Source organism: Sardina pilchardus, chromosome 5 (assembly GCF_963854185.1).
Source record: "Sardina pilchardus chromosome 5, fSarPil1.1, whole genome shotgun sequence".
NCBI lineage: Eukaryota > Metazoa > Chordata > Actinopteri > Clupeiformes > Clupeidae > Sardina > Sardina pilchardus.
Genome location: NC_084998.1, coordinates 21,441,534 through 21,466,564, shown reverse-complemented (window position 1 = coordinate 21,466,564; position 25,031 = coordinate 21,441,534). Strand labels below are relative to the sequence as shown.

Genomic DNA, 25,031 nt, shown 5'->3' with positions numbered 1-25,031 from the left:
CTATTAGCCCCACAATTAGCTGGTTTACTCTTTATGAAATCATGTAAATTATTTTTTTTTTCCATAAACTTGCTCAAGACAACTTTAAATGGAGGGCAGTGCTGGTTCAGACCTCCATTGTACCCTAAGCAAAATCCTTCTAAGTTCAAGTTCATTTTTTACAGTCGCACACATCAGTGCTCCCAATACAGTCATCCAGACAGTGCTCCCAATAGAGTCATCCAGTCAATACAGTTTTTACAAATGTGTTGAAAACAACACAACTTGCGCTGTTTTAACACATATCTGTCTCCAGATAGGGAAAACACAGTTTTGTTTCCTTTTTCTTTATATATTTTGTTTTTTACATTTTTTAGGCAATACGTGTTGAAAATAACACAACTTCTGTTGTTTTTTGAAACACATCTCTGTGTCCAGATAGGGGAAACACACTAATTTTGTATAAAAGTTGTTTATACAAAATCAGTGTATAAACTAATGTTAGTAAAGTGTTGTTAAAACGTTGCCAGCTGCAGCATTGACATTTCCGGAAAGGTACTGACTCGATTAAATTCATTCTGGACTCTCTATCTGACCACATAAAGACGTGGGGATACTTCGGTTTGGCTTTAGGGACCCTCTACTCACTACCACGTACGTGTAGTGTTGGTTGGAACAGTAGAGGAGGTATAAAAATAGCGTTTTGTAGCGGCGAAAGGACACGCCCCGGTCACTTCCAGGCTAACGAGTTATGGCTAAAAACGGTGAGCTCGAACTTTCTCAATGACATGATTTTGGTGTCAACTCAACGTATGTACCCCCATTAGTCCGATCTAAAGTGCATTTCACTCCGGATTATCCCTTTAAGAGCTTCTTATCGAATCTGGGAAACGTGGCCATTAGGCTGGGATTATACTTGCCGTTAGACCAAGCGAGCGTATGTGCCCGTGTGCGACCTGCTGTGTCCTGTGTACAGACTTGCTGCAGCATTATGCACCCAACTCTCACGATTGCCCCCAGCTTCGATGTCGATAGTGCATCTTGCAGTCACCTTTTTTTGGAGTGATCGCCCCCAAGTTTCTTATCAGTATTGCATCTCGCGGACGCGTCATGTTCGCTTGCGACAACGTGCACGACCGACGCACCAAACGACCGCAAAATACGCGAGGCAGCCATGAAACGAACACGAACGCGTTGTCTGCAGCAAGTCTAAACCTGCCTTTATTGTTTCGACACTGATACCAAGTGAAACACTTTACTTTTACTTCACTTTTTCAACTTTTGCATTTTTTTTTATTTGATTTGATTTGAAGGGCCCCACCACCTTGATACCATCAGTAATATTGAATATTGTGTGATCATTCACATCAGTGGCGATCCTTGGCCCTTCACACACACATGCACACATGCATGCACACAGGCACATGCGCAAACACACGCACACACACACACACACACACACACACACATAGAAAGTAATGAGGTATGTCATGTTTTTCATATTTTGGAATTCATATAAACTTTATATAATATCATTAATACTTTATAGGATTTTATGATCTGCACAATAGCTAAACATGATCAGTCATTTGAATTTTTTAGTCTAATGGGTGACAGATTGGGTTTGAAACCCCCACTGACAAAGCATTCGAGAGCCACTGCTCTTGAATTAGAACTAGCATTATTTGTGGACACCTTCCAAGAAGGAAGAGAAAGTGATTGAGGCTTTGTCGTTGGCAACAGCATCAAAATAGAAGATCTATTAGAAACAGGATTGAAAAATAAGATACATCTTTCATGCCATGGAATCACTGTGACATTTGTTTTTTTGTTTGTTTGTTTGTTTATTTTGTGGAGGCAGGACTTATACATACCCTCCTTGAGAAGCCATTAATTCCACCAAGTATAATAATATTTGATCTGAAAAGTTCAACATTTTCAGATAGTTGTTACCACTTGACAAAACTGTAGCCTATACAGTAGTGAGTGATTGTGTGTGCGTTAATCTCTCTCTCTGTCTACTCCACTCTTACATGTAGCAGGGCACCCAACCTTCCTGCTCTTTGTTCTGAGAGCTGTGCTCTGCCAGTTGGACGGTTTCCATGGCCAGTTAGGTTGTTTTTTTTTCATTAATTGTGTACCGTTTAACAGGAAGTGCAATCCTAATAAAACATGAGTGGCATTGAATGTGAACATAATGAACATGTGAATGATGAAGAGAGTGGACTTGAATTGAAGTTCATTTCATTTACATGAAATTCAACTCATCCAAAGTTGCCTATCTATCTCTGCTTTTCCATGGTGCTATACACTCACAACACTGAAAAGAAGAAATTAAGAAAATAAGGAGGAATTCTCTGTATTTGCTTCTATGATCCGGTTCTCAATACATTCAGCTAATGACTTTCAACCTCCATGCTTTATTGATGACCTTACATTTAGCAGTTCTGGTTATGACCAGAATTAAGAAATTGTTACTCCAAATCAGAAATAGCTTGCACGTTGTGTAAAATGTAAGTAAAACAGAATGTGATCATCTACAGTAGCTACTAATCTCGTAGCCCAATGTATAGTTGCAAAAAGAGCATAGAATTGGGGTTGGTTGGGCACTGGTCTATGCAAACTTTGTTCCCTCTGCTTTGCATAGTATCATAACACCAGTGTCCTCAGGTATGGGTTGAGTAATGGAATTACATACGGCTCGTTCTGTCTCCATCCCTCACACTGGGTTTGGGGCTCAGATACAGAAGAACCAGCGATGGCATCGAATGTGGTTGTGATGCAGCAGCCACAGCATCAGGTTCAGCCTGTTGTCATGGTCAGATCCGACGTATGGAGTACAGACATTTTTGACTGCTTTGACGACATGAGTGTCTGTGAGTCTTATAATCAATGGATCAAATCAATCAATGTAATGTTTTCATGCCTGCTTGAACTGCTTTTATTCTAATATTCATTGCTGATAGCAAACGGAAATTTAAATTCCATCAGATCTATCTACTGATCTATCTATCTATCTATCTATCTAGGCTGCTGTGCGTGTTTCTGTCTCCCTTGTTTTGCCTGCATGACAACTGGGAACTTCGATGAATTTTGTGGACTGCCCTGTTTTGACATAACCTGTTGGGCTTCCATGGTCACTCTGGGCATAGGATACCTATACTGTTGTGTTCCCCCGGGCGCTCTGTCCATAAGATATGGAGTGAGGAAACAGTATGGCATACAGGTACAAACTCAAAATACAATGTTAAAAAAGTATGGCTTTTTTAATAGCATGGTTAGTTGTATAGATGGCATCGAGATTTACTGTATGTCCCAACAAAACAATAATAGAGTTTCTCCTACTTTGTTCATGATATAAAAAAACATATTCAACTGGCTTTAACTAAATTGACAATCTCCAACAGATATTCATCATTAACTTTTGCCTGTCCTACTTGACTGAAGGGCCATTAATTGGGAACCCTTCATAGATTCACATGTAGCTAGAATTTAACCCTTTACCCCAGCCTTACTACAGCCCTGTCATATGACAACAATAGCATTACAACAGATTGCTATACACTACAAAACAGACTCAACAGAATGATCAATAACAGGTCCATATACTGTATATGGTAATGATATGCAAATATTAGCTAATTTCATTATCCTTTATGTTTGTGATTTCTTTTTATTGCAGTATTGATTAATCAAACACTGGTGTGTGTGTGTGTGTGTGTGTGTGTGTGTGTGTGTTTCATAAATGTTCTCCATACTAAACAGGGGGCTCTCTGCTCGGACTGCGTATTAGTGACCTTCTGCAACGCATGCTCATGGTGCCAGGTGGCGCGTGAAATAAAGAGACGCAAGAAGACCTTCGTCATGATCAACCCCCAACCCACCGTCATCCAGAGTCCAGTTGTCCAGAATACAGTGGTCCAGAGTTCTCCAGTTATCCAGAATACAGTTGTCCAGAGTTCTCCAGTTATCCAGAATACAGTTGTCCAGAGTTCTCCAGTTATCCAGAATTCAGTTGTCCAGAGTTCTCCAGTTATCCAGAATTCAGTTGCCTAGAGTCCTCCAGTTATCCAGAGTCCTCCCGCGGGCTATGCGATGTGATGTAGCTGATTAGATCTCTCCTGCTCTCTTTTCCTGCTCGCTGGCTCTCTCTTCCTGCTCTTCCAGCTGTGATAGATCATTTATAATCAACCTCTCACCCCTGTATTTACCCCCTTCTATATTCCAAAAATGCTTCCCTCCTGTAGACAGCCTATTGACTATTATATATGACTGTTAATAATCAACATATCAATAGTCTATCTGACAAAAAGATTGGCATAATGTAACAAGAGTGTGATGATTATTTTGTTTATACAAATTGTATCTTTGAATCTTAATTGAATCATAATATTAATTAATATTAATCTTAACTGAATATTAATATTAATTGAATCTTAATATTGCTTTTGCTCCAGTTATTCTATAAATTGAGGCCTTAGAATGAGATGTCCTGCCTGGTTTGTGACTGTTTTTATATCTTATAATTATTCTGGCTAATAGAGAAAAACAAACCCACCCCCACTCTCCCTAGGGCATCTATCTTGTTTTGTGAAAAATGTATTTTGTTATCGATTTCACATTAAAACACTACACCACCCAAAATCCTAATGTGCAAAAGCAGAGCCTTTGATTGGTAGAGATCACCGTTGCTATGGGAATGTTTATACCTTAACTCCCGCCTTTAATAATGTGGCTTGCTCCTTGTTCAACAAGATGGATGCAGACAGTCAGAAGCGATGTGTGACCATCCAATGAAAACAGTTTTGGAGATGGTAGGAAGTTACTCCTCTTGTTGTCCTATATTGAAAAGTAAACATTTTAAACTATCGTTAGTGAAAAAAATCTATTGTCTTGTATCTTTGCCTTTTTTAGTTTTTCTGAAAGTTTTTTTCTTTTTTTTTTGCTTGACATGAAATGTTGTGTGATTACAAGTCATGCTGGTCAGCTAGGTTGGGTGAACCCTGCTTGAACTTCCGGCGAATTTGGATTTCGCCCGGCAGCTCAGGCTGGAAACTTGCACATCCATCTCCTCTGTTCACTGCCAGAACCTTTGGCTCCAATCAGAAACTAGCTTATCTAAAAGACAGTCTAATTAGTTGAAAGACTATCCAAGCGTAAGGAGTCATTTGAACAATGCCCATTGATCACACCTCTTGTACAGTAGAAACAACGTAGCCTACAGCCTCCCCCATACTAATGTTGAATCTTAAAAGATTGAGCTTAGTGATAGCCAGACTAGTGGTCAGCCTAAGGCAAGGTCTAAAACGCTTTACATAGGATGTTTCCAGACGCCAGAGATGGACCATAAGCCCTCATGGAAGGAGGGCGGGACTGTCGATTCAGAATAGCACCAGGAAATAGGTCGGCATTACAAAGGCAAACCACCCCTTTCCTCTTCTGGCTTTTCACAGCCCAATAACAGCATTCTCAGTTTTGAGTCCCACACATTCAGCAGCTGTTTCTCTAAGTAAGTGGGTGATTCTGTATCCTGTGCATCCTGTTGTTTCTGCAGTAATATCAAAACACAGTCCTTTCTTGTTTCCACATCATATAAGAAAAGTGTGCAGGTGATAGGAAACATCGGGTTTAATGCCCTGAAGTAAGACATTACATAAAAATTAAAGCAGCTTGGCCCATATTGTATTTGGGCAACGGCAGATTTCAAGGTCAGTGTGAGTGTGTGTGTGTGTGTGTGTGTGTGTGTGTGTGTGTGTGTGTGTGTGTGCACGTGCATGTGCGTGTGTGTGTGTGTGTGTGTGTGTTGCATGCATATGTGTATGTAGGTCAATATACAGTATTTGAATGTGTGTTTGTGTGATGCCCTGATGAGAGATATAAAAGTGTCAATATAATCTCTTCCAGTATGATTAAAAAAGCTTCCTGTGACATACAGCAAGCTCTGAGATCTGAACTACATTGTGACACATGTAAATAAGCCCATTCATTGAAAAAAAGAAAAGAAATTAAGTCTTTCACAACAGACCAAGAGGTATTAGCAAATGTAGGGATTAGCAAGGAAGGCTAACCTTGACATTCCTCACCTCTCCATTGGCTGTCTAGTTTAATAAGCAGATTTTCTACTTTGCCTGTTCATTTTTCTCCCCTCTACATGAAAACATGTCAGCAAATAGCTCGGCTAAGGATGTCGTAGAGACGAGTGCTGTTTCTGGCAAGTGAACGGCAGCAACAGGGAAACAAGGAGGAAGCAAACGAAGCAAAGAAAAGAGAGTTACAAAAAAAAATGGAGAATATGTCAACGCATCAGATGCCGTCCAGACCACTGGCCAGCCTCGTCTGGACGATCCTCCTCATGGCGTCTGTCCTGCCTGGACAGGCCAGCAAGATCCTGGTGTTCCCCGTGGACGGCAGCCACTGGTTGAACATGGAGGTGCTGGTCAAGCAGCTGCACGGCCGCGGCCACCAGATCACCGTGGTGCGCTCGCCCGAGAGCTGGTACATCAAGGAGCGCTCGCCCCACTACGCCCCCCTCACCGTGCGGCTGCCCCAGGACAAGGAGATCGGCCTGGAGCTCTTCGAGCAGTCGGCCCAGCGCATCCTGGAGGGCCGTCTGCGGGGCTCGCTGATGGGCTCGCTGGTGGAGGTGACGGAGCTCATGAGCATCCTCCACGTGGCCCACCGGGCCACCTGCGCCATCGTCTCCCTCATGCTGGACGACCGGCGGCTGGTGCAGGAGCTGCGGGCGGCCCGGTACGACCTGATGCTCACCGACCCGGCCATGCCGGCCGGCGTCCTCCTCGGCCACTACCTGCGCCTGCCCATGGTGTACAACGTGCGCTGGATGAGCTTCGGCGAGGGGCACTTCTCCATCGCGCCGTCGCCCGTCTCGTACGTGCCCGTGCCCGGCTCGGGGCTCAGCGACCGCATGGGGTTCGTCCACCGGGCACGGAACATGTTCCACTACGCCCTGAACCTCGTGCAGGAGAGGTGGCTGGTGGTGCCCATCTACAGGGAGCTGATTCGGAAGCACTTCCCGCCCGGCAGCGACCTCCTCAGCATGCAGCTGACCGCCGACGTGTGGCTGATGCGGGTGGACTTTGTGTTCGAGTTCCCCAGACCCTCCATGCCCAACCTGGTCTACATGGGCGGCTTCCAGTGCCGTCCGGCCAAGCCGCTGCCGGGAGAGCTGGAGGCTTTCGTCCAGAGCTCGGGGCAGCACGGGGTCGTGGTCATGTCGCTCGGCACGCTGATCAACGCCCTGCCGCGCGAGACCACCGAGATCATCGCGTCCGCCTTCGCCCGCCTGCCGCAGAAGGTGATCTGGAGGTTCGCCGGCGCCAAGCCGCGCTCGCTGGGCAACAACACCCTGCTGCTCGAGTGGCTCCCGCAGAACGACCTGCTGGGCCACCCCAAGACGCGGGCGTTCGTGGCCCACGGCGGCACCAACGGCCTCTACGAGGCCATCTACCACGGCGTGCCCGTGCTCGGCGTGCCGCTCCTGTTCGACCAGACGGACAACCTGGTGCGCCTGCAGGCCCGCGGGGCGGCGCGGATGCTGGACATGGCCTCGCTCACCCCCGAGCTGTTGGTGAGGGCGCTGAAGGACGTCCTCCACAACCCCACGTACCGCGGCAGCATGCAGAGGCTGTCCGGCCTGCACCGCGACCAGCCCCTCCACCCCCTGGACAAAGCCGTCTTCTGGATCGAGTACGTGCTCCGGAACAAAGGCGCTCCGCACCTCCGCTCAGAGGCCAGCGCCATGCCGTGGTACTCCTACTACACGCTGGACGTGATCGCTCTCCTGCTCGGGGCGCCTTTCGGGCTCCTGTGCGTCGTCGTCTTTCTGATTCGAGCCGCGGTGCTCCGCAAAGCCAAGGGAGCGCCGCAGACCACGGCGCAACAGTCCAAGGAGGTGCCCCAAGTCAACGCCAAAGTGACTCTCAAAGCGAGCTCTAAGGAAGCGCTTCAGACCAAACCCAAGAAGCTTCAGCAAGCGCATTCTAAAGATAACACAAAGTCAAAATCAGAGAGGAAGAAAGCAGAGTGATTTTGCGTTCAAAATGAATGTGTGAAATGTGAATTCATTACATGTACATCTTTTAAGGATTCATTTAGTTCTGTGGTGCAGGTAAGAACAATTGCTTTTACAAACAGCAAACCTTACAAGCACTGGAAATGCTCCAGACATACAAAGCTCTGTTTACAATGCAGGCTGCAAGACAGGTTAATGCAGGTGGTAGGCTACATTAAGTGGTTGGTATGGGGACTGCCATAACATTGATGGGGCTTAATGATTGGGTATTGTTTTAGCATGAAAATGTTATTTATAAAGCAAGGATTGTCAGTAAACCATAATGTTATGCATATCTTATCACCCATGTGTAAAAACATTGTTCCCTTCATCCTGATCCAGTTGGTTACCTATGGTTTCAGTTTATTAACATTTATTTGTCCAGCAAATCTAATATTTTGTTTAACTGAGCTGAAATATTTAACTGAGTGCCTGAAATAAAACAACAAAGTAAACAAAGAACCTTTTCCATAATTTCACCAATTCTCAACATGTGATGAAGATTACAGTCAGATTACAGCTTGAAATGTCGAAATGCTCAAATAATCTCTTTGTGACCCCCTACTTAACAAAAGTGTGGAGTAAGGCATTAATGTAAGGGAACTTGATCAGTATTGCATAAGACTGAAATAATACTGAGAAAATGAACAGCTTGGGTTCTACAAAACTTGTATTTAGCCAGTGTATTTGTCATAAACTATCTCTGTTGAACTGACAACACTTTCTGAACCGAGACTATTGTTCTATTTGCTCATCTGTCAAAAATTTTCTTTAAAGTGCTAATATGAATGTTTACCAGCCGAGTTCCAGTACAGAATGTTTTCCTAGTAGTTGAGAACCGGTATATGAACAAGTAGCTAATACACACCTTTGCACACACCCTGCCAGTCAGCAGTCACCAAATTGTTCCTGCTCTTTTGTTTGTTGAACAAAGATGCATTCCGAGAAATCAGAGTGACAAACATAACCAGACGTCTACGTTCCATCGTGTAATCGTACTGTTGATGAAGAAGAAACACGTGACGGGGTGTAAAAGTCTGTGGTGGGAGGCATCTCTCCTGCATCTGCAGGGGGATAAAGAGCATACAGAAGTGTGAGTATCATGCGCTCATTCAATTAGTGGAAATAAAGTAATGTGCTATTCTGTCGGCAATGCTAATCACCAGCTGAGTTGTCCTGGAATCGCACGATCACAGTCCTGAGAATGCAATGCTTGCCTATGACCACCAGAGAGCAGCAGACTGCAGAGAATACACATAGCCTTGTCCCCATCACAGTGGTTCAACAAACAGGGAGCGATTACCACTGCAGTCAGTGCTTCTGTGGGTCTCCTCACACTCTAGGACACTAGAAAATGTGCATTCTCACCGCATCTGAACAAAGGGAGATAAAACAAGAGGTAGTCAAATGAACATGATCAGACATCCATGAGCAGAATAATATCAACAGTGGGTTATTTTACAACACATCTGAGTTTTGCATGTAGCAGAGCCCAATATTGGATCCTAGTGCAGCAATCTCTGCTGTCCCTCAAATTAAAAAAAAAAAGAAAGAAAAATCCCAAATAAGACTCTTTGGTGGACCTCAAAGACCACTTACGTCCATGAAATAAAACCCCACAGTCCAACAAACTGTGTGAATGAGAGAGAGAGGAGTAACCAGGGGGACCATCTCCAGCATGGAAGCTGTGAGATATGGAGAGAGAGATTAAACTAATTGAAGGGGCATTAAGTAGGATTGGAGTCACTAATGCCTTCTGCTAATGATTCATTATCTCATTATCAATTTTCTCTCACTCTTTTTTCCTCCCCCATTTCTCCTCTCACTGTCACTCTCTCTCTCCTCTCCCCTCCCCTCCACTCCACTCCACTTCACTCCTCTCCTCCTCTCAGGAAAGTGATGATGGGAACAGCAATTACGACGTTAGCCTTCCAAATGGCTATTTTAATTAGCTTTTCTTTAGAGAGATGTAAAAGACAAGGGGGTGAGCGAATACATACTAAAAGATCGACGGGCACAGAGTGAGTATGGAGAAAGAAGAGAGAGAGAGAGAGAGATGGAGGGAGGGAGAGAATGATGTCCTTAATAACTGTGTGAGATAAGGTCATTACCATATTGTCGGACAGAGGATCTGAAAATCCTGCCGGTCACAGTCTTATTGGCAATGGAGCCCACTTAGACTTAATAGACCTTTAATAGTTGTGTTAAACACAAGTAAAATTAAAATTAAAATCCAATTACCCAGTGCCACCTCCTTCTCTCTGCTCTTTCACTACATCTCTTAAATTCACTCAGGACTGGCTCCATACAATGACTATAGGAGTACGCACATGACATGGAAGTCACCTGTTCTAACACTCCCCTTGCATGGACTTCTGCATGATTTTAGTACTTCCTCCTGTTTGTCTATAAAAACACAAGTTATACGTCATTCATTAATTTCATACATAAGTACTTATGACCCCTGTATTTTAAGGAAAACGTTTATTTATTTACGATACATTATTTATTCACAAAGAAAAATTATGTCCATAAAGGTTGGATATTTCCTCATTTTTTTAATTCAAGGCTTTGAGATCAATTTCCAAAAGATGATTTTATGTTCCTCTTTATAGTCAACTTTAGCATGTGTTCCAATACTTATGGAGGGGACCGTAAGTATAGTATATCATATGTAACATAGCTTTGTGAAATGAATTTAGGATGATTAAAGAGGGGTTGGGGTTATAGTGGCTGCACTTGCAGCAGTATGTTGAATTAGAACTCATAATTAACTTAAAAAATATATATAGACTGGTATAGGATATGGTCCAATCTGGGTATGACTTTTAGAATTTAGCACACCAACTAATTAATTTCATAGAGAAACCAGGGCATTTACAGCAGCATAAGTATAAACATATAACATATAACTTAAGGTAAATAAGTTCACTGTACAATACTTTTATGATCATTATATGTGCAACACTATCTCACCTGCCAGGGACCTTTTCCTTTTCTAAATGTTTGTGTTTCATCCCAAATTCAGGCCTGTGCCTCCTAAATATAAAGCACATCATAATATCTCATACCTCAATTTTGATATATATAATCACCTGCTGTTTTTATAATTAACACCAGATATGTACAGAAATGTTCTGCATCCACATCCCATAATCAACTGGCCATGGGATAATAGCTAAAATATAGAATACTTAACAATATAAACAAATGGATAAATGAATAATAATGAATTGCATTTTGTAGGATGACACTTTGTACAGTAGACCCATTTCTTCCTCTGTTCTCTCTTCTATTCCACCTCTCTGTTTGTGGAGTGGGCTCATTCTTCGCTCCTTACCATAGCCCCCCCCCCCCCCCCCACACACACACACACACCACCACCCCCACCTCCCTTGCCACAAAGTGTCCCTGGGTTATGATTGCTATGATTTATAAAAGCCTTCAGTGAGCTCTTTCCCTCTCCTCTCATCCCTCTCTTTCTCTCTTTCTCTCTTTCTCTCTCTCTATCTCTCTCTCTCTCTGTCTCTGTCTCTCTCTGTCTGCGCTGTAATCTTCTACTCTTGCATCCCTCCTAGGCTAGTTTTGAGAAGTAATAATGAAAGAGATTTAACCCTTCAGTGACCAACATCTTTGACCCAGAGCACACATGGCGTACAGATTCACTCACAAAGATGTCTAGTTATGCTTATTTCCATGTTTGCCACTGGATTTATCTCAAATTAAATAAAATATCACTGAGTGGACAAAAGAGTCCACTGAGCGTAAAAGTTCACGTTAACTTTGTGCGGTTTGAGTTCTGTCTGAATCATTCAGACAGAGTTTGTGTTGAAATAAAGTGTTCCATTCAATAGCAGACAACAGTTTTATTTTACTATCTATCATTTTACTGCCTAACACCACTTCTTTAATGTCGTCAAAGACTATTTTTATTCTATTCCCTCCAGTCGACCAGACAAAAGTATTGCTTACTCTTTATTGCTTACATGCCATAAACATCTCTGCTCCTAATTGTTGTAAGTGTTAATTACAGGTTACAACAAACGAGCTTAATTAAAGAAACATAATTTATTCCCACAAAGAGGAAAGGCTTGGCCTGAGTCAGACAATGATCATGTTACTGAACAATATGACTTAATTGCATACATTTGCATAAACAAATGAGCTAATTAATTACAACGAAACCCTTATTGATGAGTTTTTGGACAGTGAGAGCTCACAAATCCCATGGGAGATTGTGGGCCACATGTGTACAAATCTGTGTGTGTGTGTGTGTGTGTGTGTGTGTGTGTGTGTGTGTGTGTGTGTGTGTGTGTGTGTGTGTGTGTGCGCGCGTGCGCTACTGTGTGTGTGTGTGTGTGTGTGTTTGTGTGTTTTGAATGTTTGTGGTGATTGCTGATATGGTGTATCATTTTTGCAAAATATATAGCTTTGCAGAAAATGCATTTGGTGCAGCATTGGCATAACACTTGCAATTTTTCTCTAAATGCTCGCCCCTCTCTACCTCCCGTTTTTATCTTAAAAGGGGGGGGGGGGGGGGGGGGGTTGGTTGTGAAGGAGAGAAGGGAGAGAAGGACAGAGAGAGTGAGAGAAAGCGAAGAAGTGAGAGAGCGAAAAGGACCTCTCCCCTCCTCTTCTGTGTTGGAATTTAATATGCAACTTTTTATTGGAAAACAATCGTGCTTGCCTGCGTGAATCCTGACCGCAATATATCTGTTAGCGAGGCTAATCCGATCAGGACAGGGAGTGCTATTTATCACTGGAAATCCCGGGCATTTCAACCTTCTTTTTATTATTTTAATATATTTCTCTGCTATTAAATCACCAAAATGATGAATTAGAACTGTCTTCCGTGCTTTCTCGGGCTTGACAGAAAATGATGCACCATCCAATTTGAGTGGTCATTTGGACTTTTAAAGACAAAAAATGATGGGGGGGGAAAGTCCAATATTTTCCACTTCTTACTTTTCCGCTCTCCATTCCCTCCACTCTGTGTGTGTGTGTGTGTGTGTGTGTGTGTGTGTGTGTGTGTGTGTGTGTGTGTGTGTGTGTGTGTGTGTGTGTTTAATAATACGCTCTAAGTGGGCTTTATTGCTCTGTTAGAGAGGGCACCATCACGACTATCTTTAATATACAGACAATTACCGGAGACAAAGGCACACACAAGCAAAAACACTTAAACACTCTCACACGTAAATGTGTACACAAACACAGTCACATCTGCGCACATACACTCTCTCTCTCTCTCTCTCCCTGTCTCTCTCTCTCTCTCAGACACACACCACACACACACACACACACATACAATGCACTCACACACACACACATGCCACACACACTCACAAACATACACACATGCACACACACGCGCGCGCGCGCACACACACACACACACACACACACACACACACACACACACACACTTTATGGATTCCAACAGGCAACCATTAAGAAGTGTTCTGTACACACCCACATATGAGAAGATAATGGATGAGGGCTTGTGTAGCAGCTCCATGCAAACAAAGAGGTTTTTACCATGAAACAATAGAAATCGGAGTTGAGCGTAATATCGTTCCCATTATTTTCATTTAGATTTATGCTTTACCTTCATAGCCATTTACAATTCTATCTCTTTCCGTCTCCCCCCAAAGCTAAGTACAGGAAAGGGGAAAAAAAATCTAAGGAAAAAAAAGAAGCTTATCTTCTGCTTTCCTCTGTCTCTCTCCCTTCAACAGGCACGCAACGTCCATCCGTGCCACACGGCTCGGCGGGGTGAGGTGGGCATAGTTGGCATTGCCCCGTCCGAGGTGCCAGTGTCTCCCTGGGCATGAAGGGGCAAGATGGAAAAGGCCCCCCCTCTCAGCTCAGGGGACAGCTGGCCCTAACCCCCCCACCCAAGGAGTCCTCACACCAATCATCCCAGCCCAGTCAGAATCAATTAGCACCAGGAAGGGGGGGCGGGCGCTTGGAACGCGCGGGGAGGTGGGGGGGGGGAAGCCGCCTCGGCCTCAGAGCCGCAGAGGGCGACTGTCTGTCCTCACACCTGGCCGGGGCCCGTCACCCTGCCCCTCAGAAGCAGCGGGCCCTGGCATTCTCCTTTAGCACATCGTGACATGCTTGACTTTCTCACTCGCTTTCTCCTTCTCTCTGCCTCACTGTCTCTTTCCTCTGTCTGTTTGTCTGTCTCTCTCTCTCTCTCTCTCTTTCTCTTTCTCTCTCATTCTCTCTATCACACACACACACAGACACACACACCCTCTCCCTCTCCAGCTCTCTCTCTCCCTTTTTCACTGCGATTCTCTCTGTCTTGCTAATTCTTCTTCTCAAGACATCATCTCTCTCTCTCTCTTTCTTATTGTTTTATCTCTCCCTTTGTTTATGTATATCTTAGCATTTGTTTGCAGTTGTCTTGCATTCATAACATTCCTCTTCACTGTACTGTGTGTTTTTCATTTGGCCCACATATTATGCTTCCCAGAAACACTCAGAAGAATGCACTCCAGCTTTGAGAGTACCGAAAATGTGCAATAAAAAAAAATCACAAAGGGACCGAGAGTAAAATAAAATCTTTTGATAGCTCTAGCTCCCAAAATACTAATGAATAAAAGTGATTGGTACAGGATAATGTGTCTGCCCTTCTTCTTCTTCCTCTTCTTCTTCTTCTTCTTCTTCTTCACCTTCTTCTTCCCTCCTTCCTCTACTAGTGAACCCCTAGAACACCTTCTCCCGTCTCGAGGCTTCTTGCTCGGTCTCTTTCACACATTTTTCTCTCACATCTCTCTCTCTCTCTCTCTGTCTCCCTTTCTCTTCACAGTTTGTCAGCTCAGAGGTGGTGGGCAGACAGCAAATGACCTTTTATTCTTGTTTTTCTCTCTCCTTTTCTCTCTCTCTCTCTCATTCCCTCCGTTCTTGACTTTTTATCTTTCACCCTTTGCCAATTCATGCCACAGCAGTCTGTCATACTGTCATAAGATGAGAAATTTAGGGTATAAGAATTCCATTATTAATTTTCATAAACTTTATTTTATATATATATAATTGTTTTGGCCTCAAGTCACGAATATGGTTATTCTAATTACTCTGACTAAAAAGATAGAAAGATCAGTTTTGACAGAACTTAAATGATGACTATCCATTATCAGTTTCATAGTTTAACGTTATTAACATTATTTACATTTCAGATCTGCATGTGCTTATCCAATCTATCTGTAATCTTTATCTATTCATTTTAATTTGAAGTAATAATCAATTTCATGTTTAATTCATTACACATCAATATTTACTTTGATAAACATTATAATGCATCATTTTTCTTCCAACTATCATGGTGAAATCTTTGTTGTTTCTGAGGCTTCGTTTACCTCTGTGATAATCTTTCGGCCTGGTCCAAGCCCTCAGGTCAGAGATAAAATCCCATTTCATAAGGATCTCACAACTGAGTGCCACCTGAATCCAGAGGATGTCAGTGTGGAACACTAACACTAATCCTCTGTGTTCTAGGATCTCTGAGATCACTTGGACTCAGGAAGCTAGAAAACATTTTTCCCTGAGAACTTCTAGTAATTCTTATTATTACATACAAATAAGAATTGTCTTAAAAAAAAAAAAAAAAAAAAAAAAAAAAAATAGAAATATCTCTATGGCTGACCATGGAGGAAATATATTAGGTGTGGAAAAGGACTGCAGGGGCTAAAATGGGGGCTGGGAGTGTGTGCGTGTGTGTGTGTGTGTGTGTGTGTGTGTGTGTGTGTGTGTGTGTGTGTGTGTGCATGCACGTGTGTGTGTTGTTGGGCGGAGGTGGGGGGTGTTAGGGGTAGTTGAAGAGGAGAAGGCGATGGAGTTTGAGCTAGCCTCTCTCTCCACCAGCCGCACTAATTGCGTTTTCCCAGAGCAGAATTGAGTTCTGGAGAAAGAGAGAAAGGCCAGAGGCTTTTCATAATTGTATCGACAGGAAAATGAATATGATGAATGGCGTTCATTCAGTGCATGCAGGATTTATTGTCTTTTCCTCAGGGCGTTAATCGCTATGAAAGACAGAGAGAGAGAGAGAAACAGAGAGAAAAAGAGAGCGACAGAGAGAGAGAGAGAGAAAGACAGAGACTTAAATGGACTAACAGGCATTTATAGGGAGAAAAAGAGGGAAATTGAAAAAGTTATCAGAATCACCAACTTTCTTCTTAAATCCCCAGAAGAGCAAGGTAACATGGGATCATTGTCTCACCAGTATACTTGCCAGTTGAGCAGGGAACAGCAAGTGTGATCGGCTATTTAGTGACTTATCTATAAATAATGTCTATGTTTAGAACTTGAAAGATCATCTTATATTCACACGTCCACAGCATGGCACTATATGCTGCGGCCACTTCAGTGCAGGAATCATCTGGTTCTGGCATGGTGAATCTCCAAATGACCCGTCCTGACTGACCATCGGTTGCAAAAAAGAAAGCAGCTGAATGCATGCTTTACATGATGGTGAAATGCAATGTATTATGTTTTATTTTTTATTTTTTTAGTCGTTTCTTTGCTATTTATTTCAAAGGAACGAATACGCATTGGAGAGAGCAGAGAGAGATAGAGAGAAAGTCATCTATATCAAGTGTGTGAGCATGTAAGGTATTCCTCCTAGTCCACCCTTCTTCCAGCAGACACCCTCTATCACTTTTGCCACATCCCTCTCTCTCTCTCTCTCTCCATCTCTCTGTCTGCTCTGAATCCAGATGAATCCTCAGCTCATAAAGTGTGAGTTTGAATGTCATCCATCATGAGTGCGAGAGAGGGAGTACAGAGGAGAGGAGAGAAGGGGAGAGAGAAGGAGGGAAGAGAAGTGGTGGTGGTGGTGGTGGTGGTGGTGCTGTGGGTGGGTGGCTGAGTTCTCCGCTTTGCCAACTGTTCAACTGTCTGCCGACTTTGACCATCTCTTGTGATAAAGTGGATTGGGTGGCTCGTTGGGTGCCTATTTAACCCTCTTGATTTTTTTTCAGTCCAGTGCGTGTGTGTGTGTGTGCGTGTGTGTGTGTGCGTTTGCATGTGTGTGCTTGTGTGTCTGTGTGTGTGTGTGTGTGTGTGTGTGTGTGTGTGTGTGTGTGTGTGTGTGTGTGTGTGTGTGTGTTTGTGTCTGTGTGTGCGTGTGTGTTTGTGTCTGTGTGTGTGTGTGTGTGTATGTGTGAGAGAGTGAGTCTGTGTGTCTGTGTGTGTGCACTCTATTACTTAATAAAGAACACAGAGAGATAGAAAGAGAGAGAAACAGAGAGAGGGAGGGAGCAATAGCGACAGTCAGAGAAGAGTCCTCATGATTACAAAACATTTTCTTTTAAACAGGGAGTTTAATGACAATTTTTAAACAACTCCCACAAACATGATTTACACACAGCTAGGACGTACAATGACAGCCTCTTTGTCGGTAAAAAAAAAAAAATCAACCGTTTTCAAATTAAAATGTATGATCGTGTAGACGCGGGGAAGAGGTGACAGGAGTGATGAATGAGATTCCCCCACTGACATATTACACAATAAGCAAAAGGAAGGAAGTGGGAGAGGAGCGTATAGCGTCTGAACTGTAGATAGATGTAGAGATAGAGAAAAGTGTGTGTGTGTGTGTGTGTGTGTGTGTGTGTGTGTGTGTCTATGTGAGTATGAGATAGAGTGTGTGTGTGTCTGTCTGTCTGTCTGTGTCTGTGTGAGTGAGTGAGAGAGAGAGAGTGTGTGTGTGTGCACGCATGTGCGTGCGCATGCATTTATCCTTGTGTACGTCTATGTGTCTTATGTGTGTGTGTATGTGAGTGTGTGTGTGTTTGTGTGTGTGTGTGTGTGTCTGTCTGTCTGTGTGTCTGTCTGTCTTATGTGTGTGTGACAGAAATGTAAAATAAAAACACAAATATAGAGAGATGGATAGTGGATAGTGGGGAGGATGGGCTGGAGGTTGGGCTGGAGTATGAGCTGGAGGATGGGCTGGAGGTTGCCCTGGGCGAGATGACGAGGAGTCCGAGCAGAGCGGAGCAGAGAGCAGAGAGCAGAGAGGAGGCACCACTCAGCCCCAGGCCAGGCAGGTGGGACAGCAGGGAGGGACTGGTGGCTCAACAGCTTGCTCCACCCTGAGGGCTCAGCGGGCCGGGGCAACGCAGGGGGCTGGAGCAGCACTACTGCCAACACAAGAGAGAGAGGGGGAGAGAGAGAGAGAGAGAGGGAGAGAGAGAGAGAGAGAGAGAGGGAGGGAGGGAGAGAGAGAGAGGGAGGGAGAGAGAGAGAGAGACAGTGGCTGGTGGCAGCTGGTCCTAGCCTCCCCCCGACAGGCAGGCAGCAGGCAGGGTGAGAAGGTCAAAAGGCAGTCGTTAAGAAGACAAAGAGAAGCGCAGCGACAAACAGGATAATCGGCTTTTATTGACTGCCTCGGACACGGCTCTCAGCGTGCCTGACACCGACACCCCACACACACACTTGTCTGGGTGCGCAAACACACACACACACACACACACACACACACACACACACACACACACACACACACACACACACACACACACACACACAAACACACATACACTTATCGGGGCACACTCACACAAACATACACACACACACACACACACACACACACATATATATATATTATGTACTCATATACACACACACATGCAAACACTTGTGTTGGGATAGAAACCCACACACACTCATTTTTTTAAAATGCATACTGCACACATACAGGTCCACACATCCACTCATAACAAGGTAAATAACATTCTGCAACATCGACAAAGGATGGAAAAAAAGGGAAGTGGGGGCGGAGGGGGGGGGGGTGGGCAGCATCCTTTTTATGCAGCAGCTTCTCAACCATCACTTCAGTCAAATCAAGAGAAAAGAAACACTAGTACCCCCTGCAAAGTTGTTGTGCCTCAAGTACACACACGTTGACGCACACACACACACACACACACACACACACACACACAAACACACACACACACACACACACACACAGAGCCCCTAGACCAAGCCCCCACCACACACCCCCACCCCTTTAGTCTGTCATTAGCCTGAAAGGCAGCCGGGCATTCAACCATCAGCAGAGCACAGCGCTGCTCTGCTCTCCCTGCCCCTCTGTCTGGCCACTCACAGGCTCCTTGCTCCTCCTCTGCCCAGACATGTGTAGAGCATATTGTACAGTTTTCATTTTAAGCTACACTCTTAAAATGAATGTGTTGAAAACAACACATCTCTGTGTCCAAATAGGGACAACACAGTTTATGTTGTTTCCAACATATTGCTTTTTGTTATTTGTTACACAGTATGTGTTGAAAATAACACAGCTTGTGTTGAAAATAACGCAGCTTGTGTTGTTTTTTAACCCATCTCTGTGTCCAGAGAGGGACAACACTGTTTGTGTTGTTTTCAACACATTTATTTTAAGAGTGTATATTTGACATTAGATATTAGACATTTGACATTTGACATCTTCCAATGTTGCCTGTTTTGTGGCAAGGATTCAGATGGGTGCTTGTGTATCACTCTTAAAACGAATGTGTTGGAAACAACACACTGTGTTGTCCCTATCTGGACACAGAGATATGTTAAAAACAACACAATCTGTGTTATATTCAACACATATTATGTAACAAATAATAAAAACCAATATGTTGGACACAACACAAACCATAAAAGGTGTAATACATCTTTCAAAATTGGTAGACGAGGATAAGGAGATGTTGCAGATTTTCCTTTTGTTTCAATTGATTTGATTGATTTTGAAATGTATTTAACACTTCCATGTATCACATGCACACCTGCAAATATTGGACACAAGTAGTGACAGCTTGTTAACAATTTTAGAATATGACTGGATTGGAACAGTCAACAGTCAGTGTCATAATAACAGCCAAAATGCTATCAGTTGTGTATGATTAGAAGACAGTCAGAACTGCATTACAGTGATCAAGGGAAGTGTGTCCAATGGCTGAGGCTGAGCACAGAGAACACACTCTGTCCTACAATTCCTCTCTCTCTTTCTCTCTCTCCCTCTCTCCCTCTCACACACACACAGAGACATACAGTACCCATTTGTGGACACACACACACACACACACACACACACACACACGCACACACACACACACACACACACAGACAGATAGAAACAGACGAGAGAGAGACCGGGGGGGGGGGGGGGGGGCAGATAAATACTTCCGATGGTTGCAACTCATCTTCACACAGCGTGGCGTGTTAAACTCCTCTCCGTCTCAGTGCTCAATGGTGCGTGGCTCATCTATCTGTCCAAGGGTCTGGGCCTGTAATTGGAGACAGACAGACACACACACACACACACACACACACACACACACACAAACACAAACTGTGTGGACGACACTGTCCCAATGCTCTCTTCAAGTCTAAAGAGTTTCAAGTAGAATCAGAAAGAGAGCGAGAGATAGATAGAGAGAGAGAGAGAGAGAGAGAGAGAGAGAGAGAGAGAGAGAGAGAGAGAGGATATCCATTCCATCTCTCAGGCAGATCGTCTTTCAGACCTTTGTTCGCAATGAGCAACTAAGTCTTAAGTCTGGTTTCTTGTCTTAAACATCTGTCAAACCAACAGCCCAAACACGCGCACGCACACACACACACATACACACACAAAAAAATGTGCATGCACGCAAACATGCATGCATGCACACACACACACACACACACACACACCAAACACAATCCTTTCCCGTTATCAGACAGTTTACATAAGATTAGATTGGATTATATTAGATTCAACTTTATTGTCATTACAGTTTTTCTCAATTGTTTACACACAATTTCTGGTACTTGAGACACAATTCTCATAATATGTAGCTCATGCACCAACCTCCTAAACCGATTCTGCTGAACTATAAGCACAATTTCTGCTTTACACTCAAATTGCAGTTCTATAACACACTGTTTTCAAAACACTACACACAATTCTATGCATTAGACACAATTTTCATGAAGAGAATCTCTTGTTTTCACAAAGAACACACTGCCATTCAAATTCTAAAGCTAACTGCCCTACCATGCACACTGACTCATCAGATGGGCAAACTCCTCTCACACAGTCTTACAATTAGCAATCAGAGCTTTAGTATTACAGTATAGTAGTACAGGCAGAGGCAGAGCCAGAGGAGTGAGAGTAAGAGGAGGAGGATGGGGAGGCCAAGGACCGTAATCTCTGATGAGATCCGAGCCACTAGAACATTGCAGTGCTGCGTATCAATACAGTACAGTACCGGACAGTACAATACAGCTCAATGAGCACAGTACAGTATTGCCTGTGGGCTGTTCTGTAGGACTGTAAAAATAAAGTATGTTTCAAGTATTTGGGGAAAGTAATCCTACTTTGTATACACAGTTTACAGTATTTTACTATTTGTTTGGCAGCCGAAAGATTACCAACACAAGGGCTTCTGTCTCCTGAACAGGAAACTGAGATCATGAGCATTGTCCTACAAAAACAGCATAACATTACAGCAAATACAAAGAAAAATAATAGAAAACAATGAGATATTTCAAAATATTGATAGGGTAAGCATATCAACTTACTGTATCAGCTTATCTACTGTTTGTAGTACTGTTTGTAGTGTAACACTGAACAAAAAAAGGCCCAAGTCATTATAATGAATGTAGAAGTGTTTTCAATTCATCGCAGTGTTTTACACTGAGCACATCAGTGTTCAACTGGTCCTTATAAATGTCTTGATATATGATGGTTTGTGTGTGTCTCTTGAGAACAAAAGAGCATTTCGAGGAGAAATCACATTGTTTTGAAGGTAAAGTGTCATTTTGCAGGAGAATTGTGGAGTTTTGCCCATTGTGTGTGTTGTTTTGGATTTGTGTGTAGAGTTCTGAGAATATGAGGCATGCTTTCAGAAAATGTGTGTTAACAATCGAGAAAAACTGTAATATGCAGAGCACAAGTACAAAGACAACGGAATGCAGTACATTTCATATAGCCTAATGTACATCAAGGTTCCCAAGAAGGGGTAGATGGTCCAAATTGTTACATTATGCTATAGTTGGAGTTGCAACTAAACATTGATTTCTAGCTTGTCTGGGATGTTGATGGACAGAGTTTTATGTTGTCTTTAAGTTAATTAGTTGACTTTCCCTCCCTAACCCATGTGGTAACATATACTTATCTGGTGTAAAATGACCGGTCCTTTCGTCTGCTCAGCCAATATTCATCTGTTTTAAAAGCTTCTCACAGACGTATTAACTGACACGTGTTTTTATGTTCGGAAACGGGATGGGCACAGGTTTGTGAAATATGTTGAAAGATTGCGGAGTGTGTAGATATAGCGCTTTATCAAAAAGGATGGCTCAAGGAAAAGCGAATAGAAAGATTCCCCATAATGTGGTTAAAGAAATAAAGAAAGGAAGGAAGGAAGGAAGGAAGAGACAACGAAAGAAAGAAGACAGCATATTGCCATCCTTTCCCAAAATACGTCAAGATGCTTGCCAACTTGACGCACCATGTAAACCAAATTAAATGGAGCTCTCTATTACAGCTCCTGAATGGGGCGTAGAGTTGGCCGTTTGAAGAAGAAAAAATAGTCCGAGAAAGGGCTTTACGCTTTCGAGCTTTATATAAAATTTTAGTTAATATTTCATAGCGGAGACAAGTGCTGTGTGGAGCCAGGGAGAGCCGGTAAACTTTCATTAAGCAGGCTATTTCGCTGGAAGGGAGTTTCAGCATCTTTCCTTTTTTCATCTTTTTTATTGCAATAATACTGATATCTCTGTCTCAGCAGCCCCTCCTCGTTCAGCTCATTTTGCCCTCTCTGTCTCACTCCGTGGTTCTTTTTTTGAGTTTAGTAATAAAAACATTCTAGATCCTTTTAAACGCACTATTACTTACCATGGCCTTTTCATATTGTACCATCACGGGCGTTTTAGAACAGCCATAAAAGCGCGTCATTTATTATTCAAAGGCAGCATCGTCTTTTGCATATTGTCTTCGCACTTTGCAGCAAGCCTGCCAGACACCCATTTAAAATGTTGGGGGAAATTGATAACGGCAGCCACACGCAATAAAAACAGCGCCGGGGGCGGAGTGGCACGTGCGTCGTCCATATGCAGATCCACAAAATTACCCGAACAATTCGCGTGCCACAATGCTTTATGCTCCCCCAATGAGTATACTTAACGTTCTCCGTTTGCTTTTGTGTATAGATTTGATCTGGAGACCCCCAACATGTCACCTCGCAGCTTTTTGACAGATGGGGCCGGGGGTCATAGCCTGCTTACCACGATCAGCTACTTGCTTAAAACATCTCAGTTTATGAAGACATGTCCTTATTGTTCTACGTAGATTATATCCTCAATAATGACTTTGCTATTAATTTCAAGATATGCCATCAAGGCGCTGACAATGTAAAGGTAGACTACACTACTAGACATGAACCAATGCATGACCCAGTGCGAATGCTACAATTATTGAACTCCAGACTGATGTTTGCCATATTGTGGGAGACCTCATCAAACACAATGAATAAATACATTTTCCAGTGTAAATATGCAATATTAAAAAGCGCATTACAATGTACTAATTTATCATCACTTGCATGATATAAGCCCAATGTCTGGATCAGATTTCACCACGTCAGATTTAGTAGACGAAGAAGCACTGCTAGCATGACGCATGACGTCAACGCCATTGAACCACTGGACAGTGGCTGGTTCCCCAAAGGGATTGGGCATTTTACCCCGGCACTCACTAATGGTCGATTAAAATATCAACTACTTCAAAGTAAACGGATTTCAGCCTCACCAGTTCCAGTCCCCTGAAGCAAATCAAACGAGGCGGGCAGGCCAATAGAGCATAATCGTTTTTACGTAGAGGATTACAAGGAACCACTTAGATCCTTTGTCAGCAGATCGGGTATCCCGACGATGTGAATTAAATCCAGCGCTCTCAGTGGAAAATCTAAGTCCACACTAAAGTTTCTTCTCCAGGTTACGACAGACTGTGGCTCCAAACCCCATCCAAGGACTTGCAAATGAATATATTCAACACAAATACATAGGCTAAACAGGCCTATGCATTTTCTTATGCGTTATCTATTTTCAAGATAACGAAATTAGTTATCTTAAGTCATCATTGGCCTAGCGGATGATTATTTTGCCTATTTTGCCAAAAACTTTCTTACAAGCACATTATAAAGCACATGTTAGGCCTATATTAATCCTCCTGTTGAGGTCGTTTAATGTTTAGCCCGCTAGTTTTGTGTTCCCTGTAAAAGAAACTTGTTTTTAAATCCAACTATTATGATAGACCTTTGCATCAACTCCTTTTGCTATTTACGGCATAGGCCTCATTGAGGCCTCATTGACCTGAGCTCAGGGGGAGATATTATTGGGGAAAGGTTCAAGTAGAGACTGGCATAGAAGCAAAGAGGGGAAGAGAGAGAGAGAGAGAGAGAGAGAGAGAGAGAGAGAGAGAGAGTGTGTGTGTGTGTGTGTGTGTGTGTGTGTGTGTGTGTGTGTGTGTGTGTGTGTGCGCGCGCGCGCGCGTGTGCGTGCGTGTGAATGTACAGAAGCACAGATACAGTCCATCAGATCAATAGGTATGTGCCTCGACTCAATTTTATTCATTGACCATTTCTCATCCATTCATTTCTGATGGCCGGTCAAAAATACTCATGGGTGTTGTAAAGTTAAAAGACCCAAAATGTTATGAAAATGATCAACTTTTGTTGTGTGTGTGTTCAGACGGCCTAACAAAGTCAGCATCGTGAAAATAAATTAACTCTATTTCTGAGAGAAAAGGAATGTAAATCAGTCAAATTGAACCACAGGAGGTTAAGTTTAGCCTTGATGGTAGGCTACGTTAATGTAAAACTAGATTAGCTACGCTACAGCCCAATTATCTTTGGACGTTTTTCAGTGAGGTTTATGGGCATAGGTTACACAAATAATTACAAAGTTGGCTATTCTTGCGTGCGTTCTTTGGCGTGCCCACATTCTAGCC

General features: G+C 43.2%; 2 protein-coding genes across 2 annotated transcripts; both read left to right on the top strand.

Moving 5' to 3' along the window:
- Positions 1 to 2,721: 2,721 nt before the first annotated feature.
- Positions 2,722 to 4,609, top strand: LOC134079579 (cornifelin homolog). Its single transcript, XM_062535674.1, has 3 exons — positions 2,722 to 2,855; positions 3,009 to 3,205; positions 3,745 to 4,609. Exons 1-3 carry the CDS (start codon positions 2,738 to 2,740, stop codon positions 4,033 to 4,035), a joined length of 606 nt encoding a protein of 201 aa, XP_062391658.1. The 5' UTR covers positions 2,722 to 2,737; the 3' UTR covers positions 4,036 to 4,609.
- A 1,662-nt stretch (positions 4,610 to 6,271) lies between these two features.
- ugt5g2 (UDP glucuronosyltransferase 5 family, polypeptide G2) lies at positions 6,272 to 8,026 on the top strand. The gene has a single exon (XM_062537429.1). The coding sequence runs from the start codon at positions 6,272 to 6,274 to the stop codon at positions 8,024 to 8,026; it is 1,755 nt and encodes a 584-aa protein (XP_062393413.1).
- The last annotated feature ends 17,005 nt before the right edge of the window (positions 8,027 to 25,031 follow it).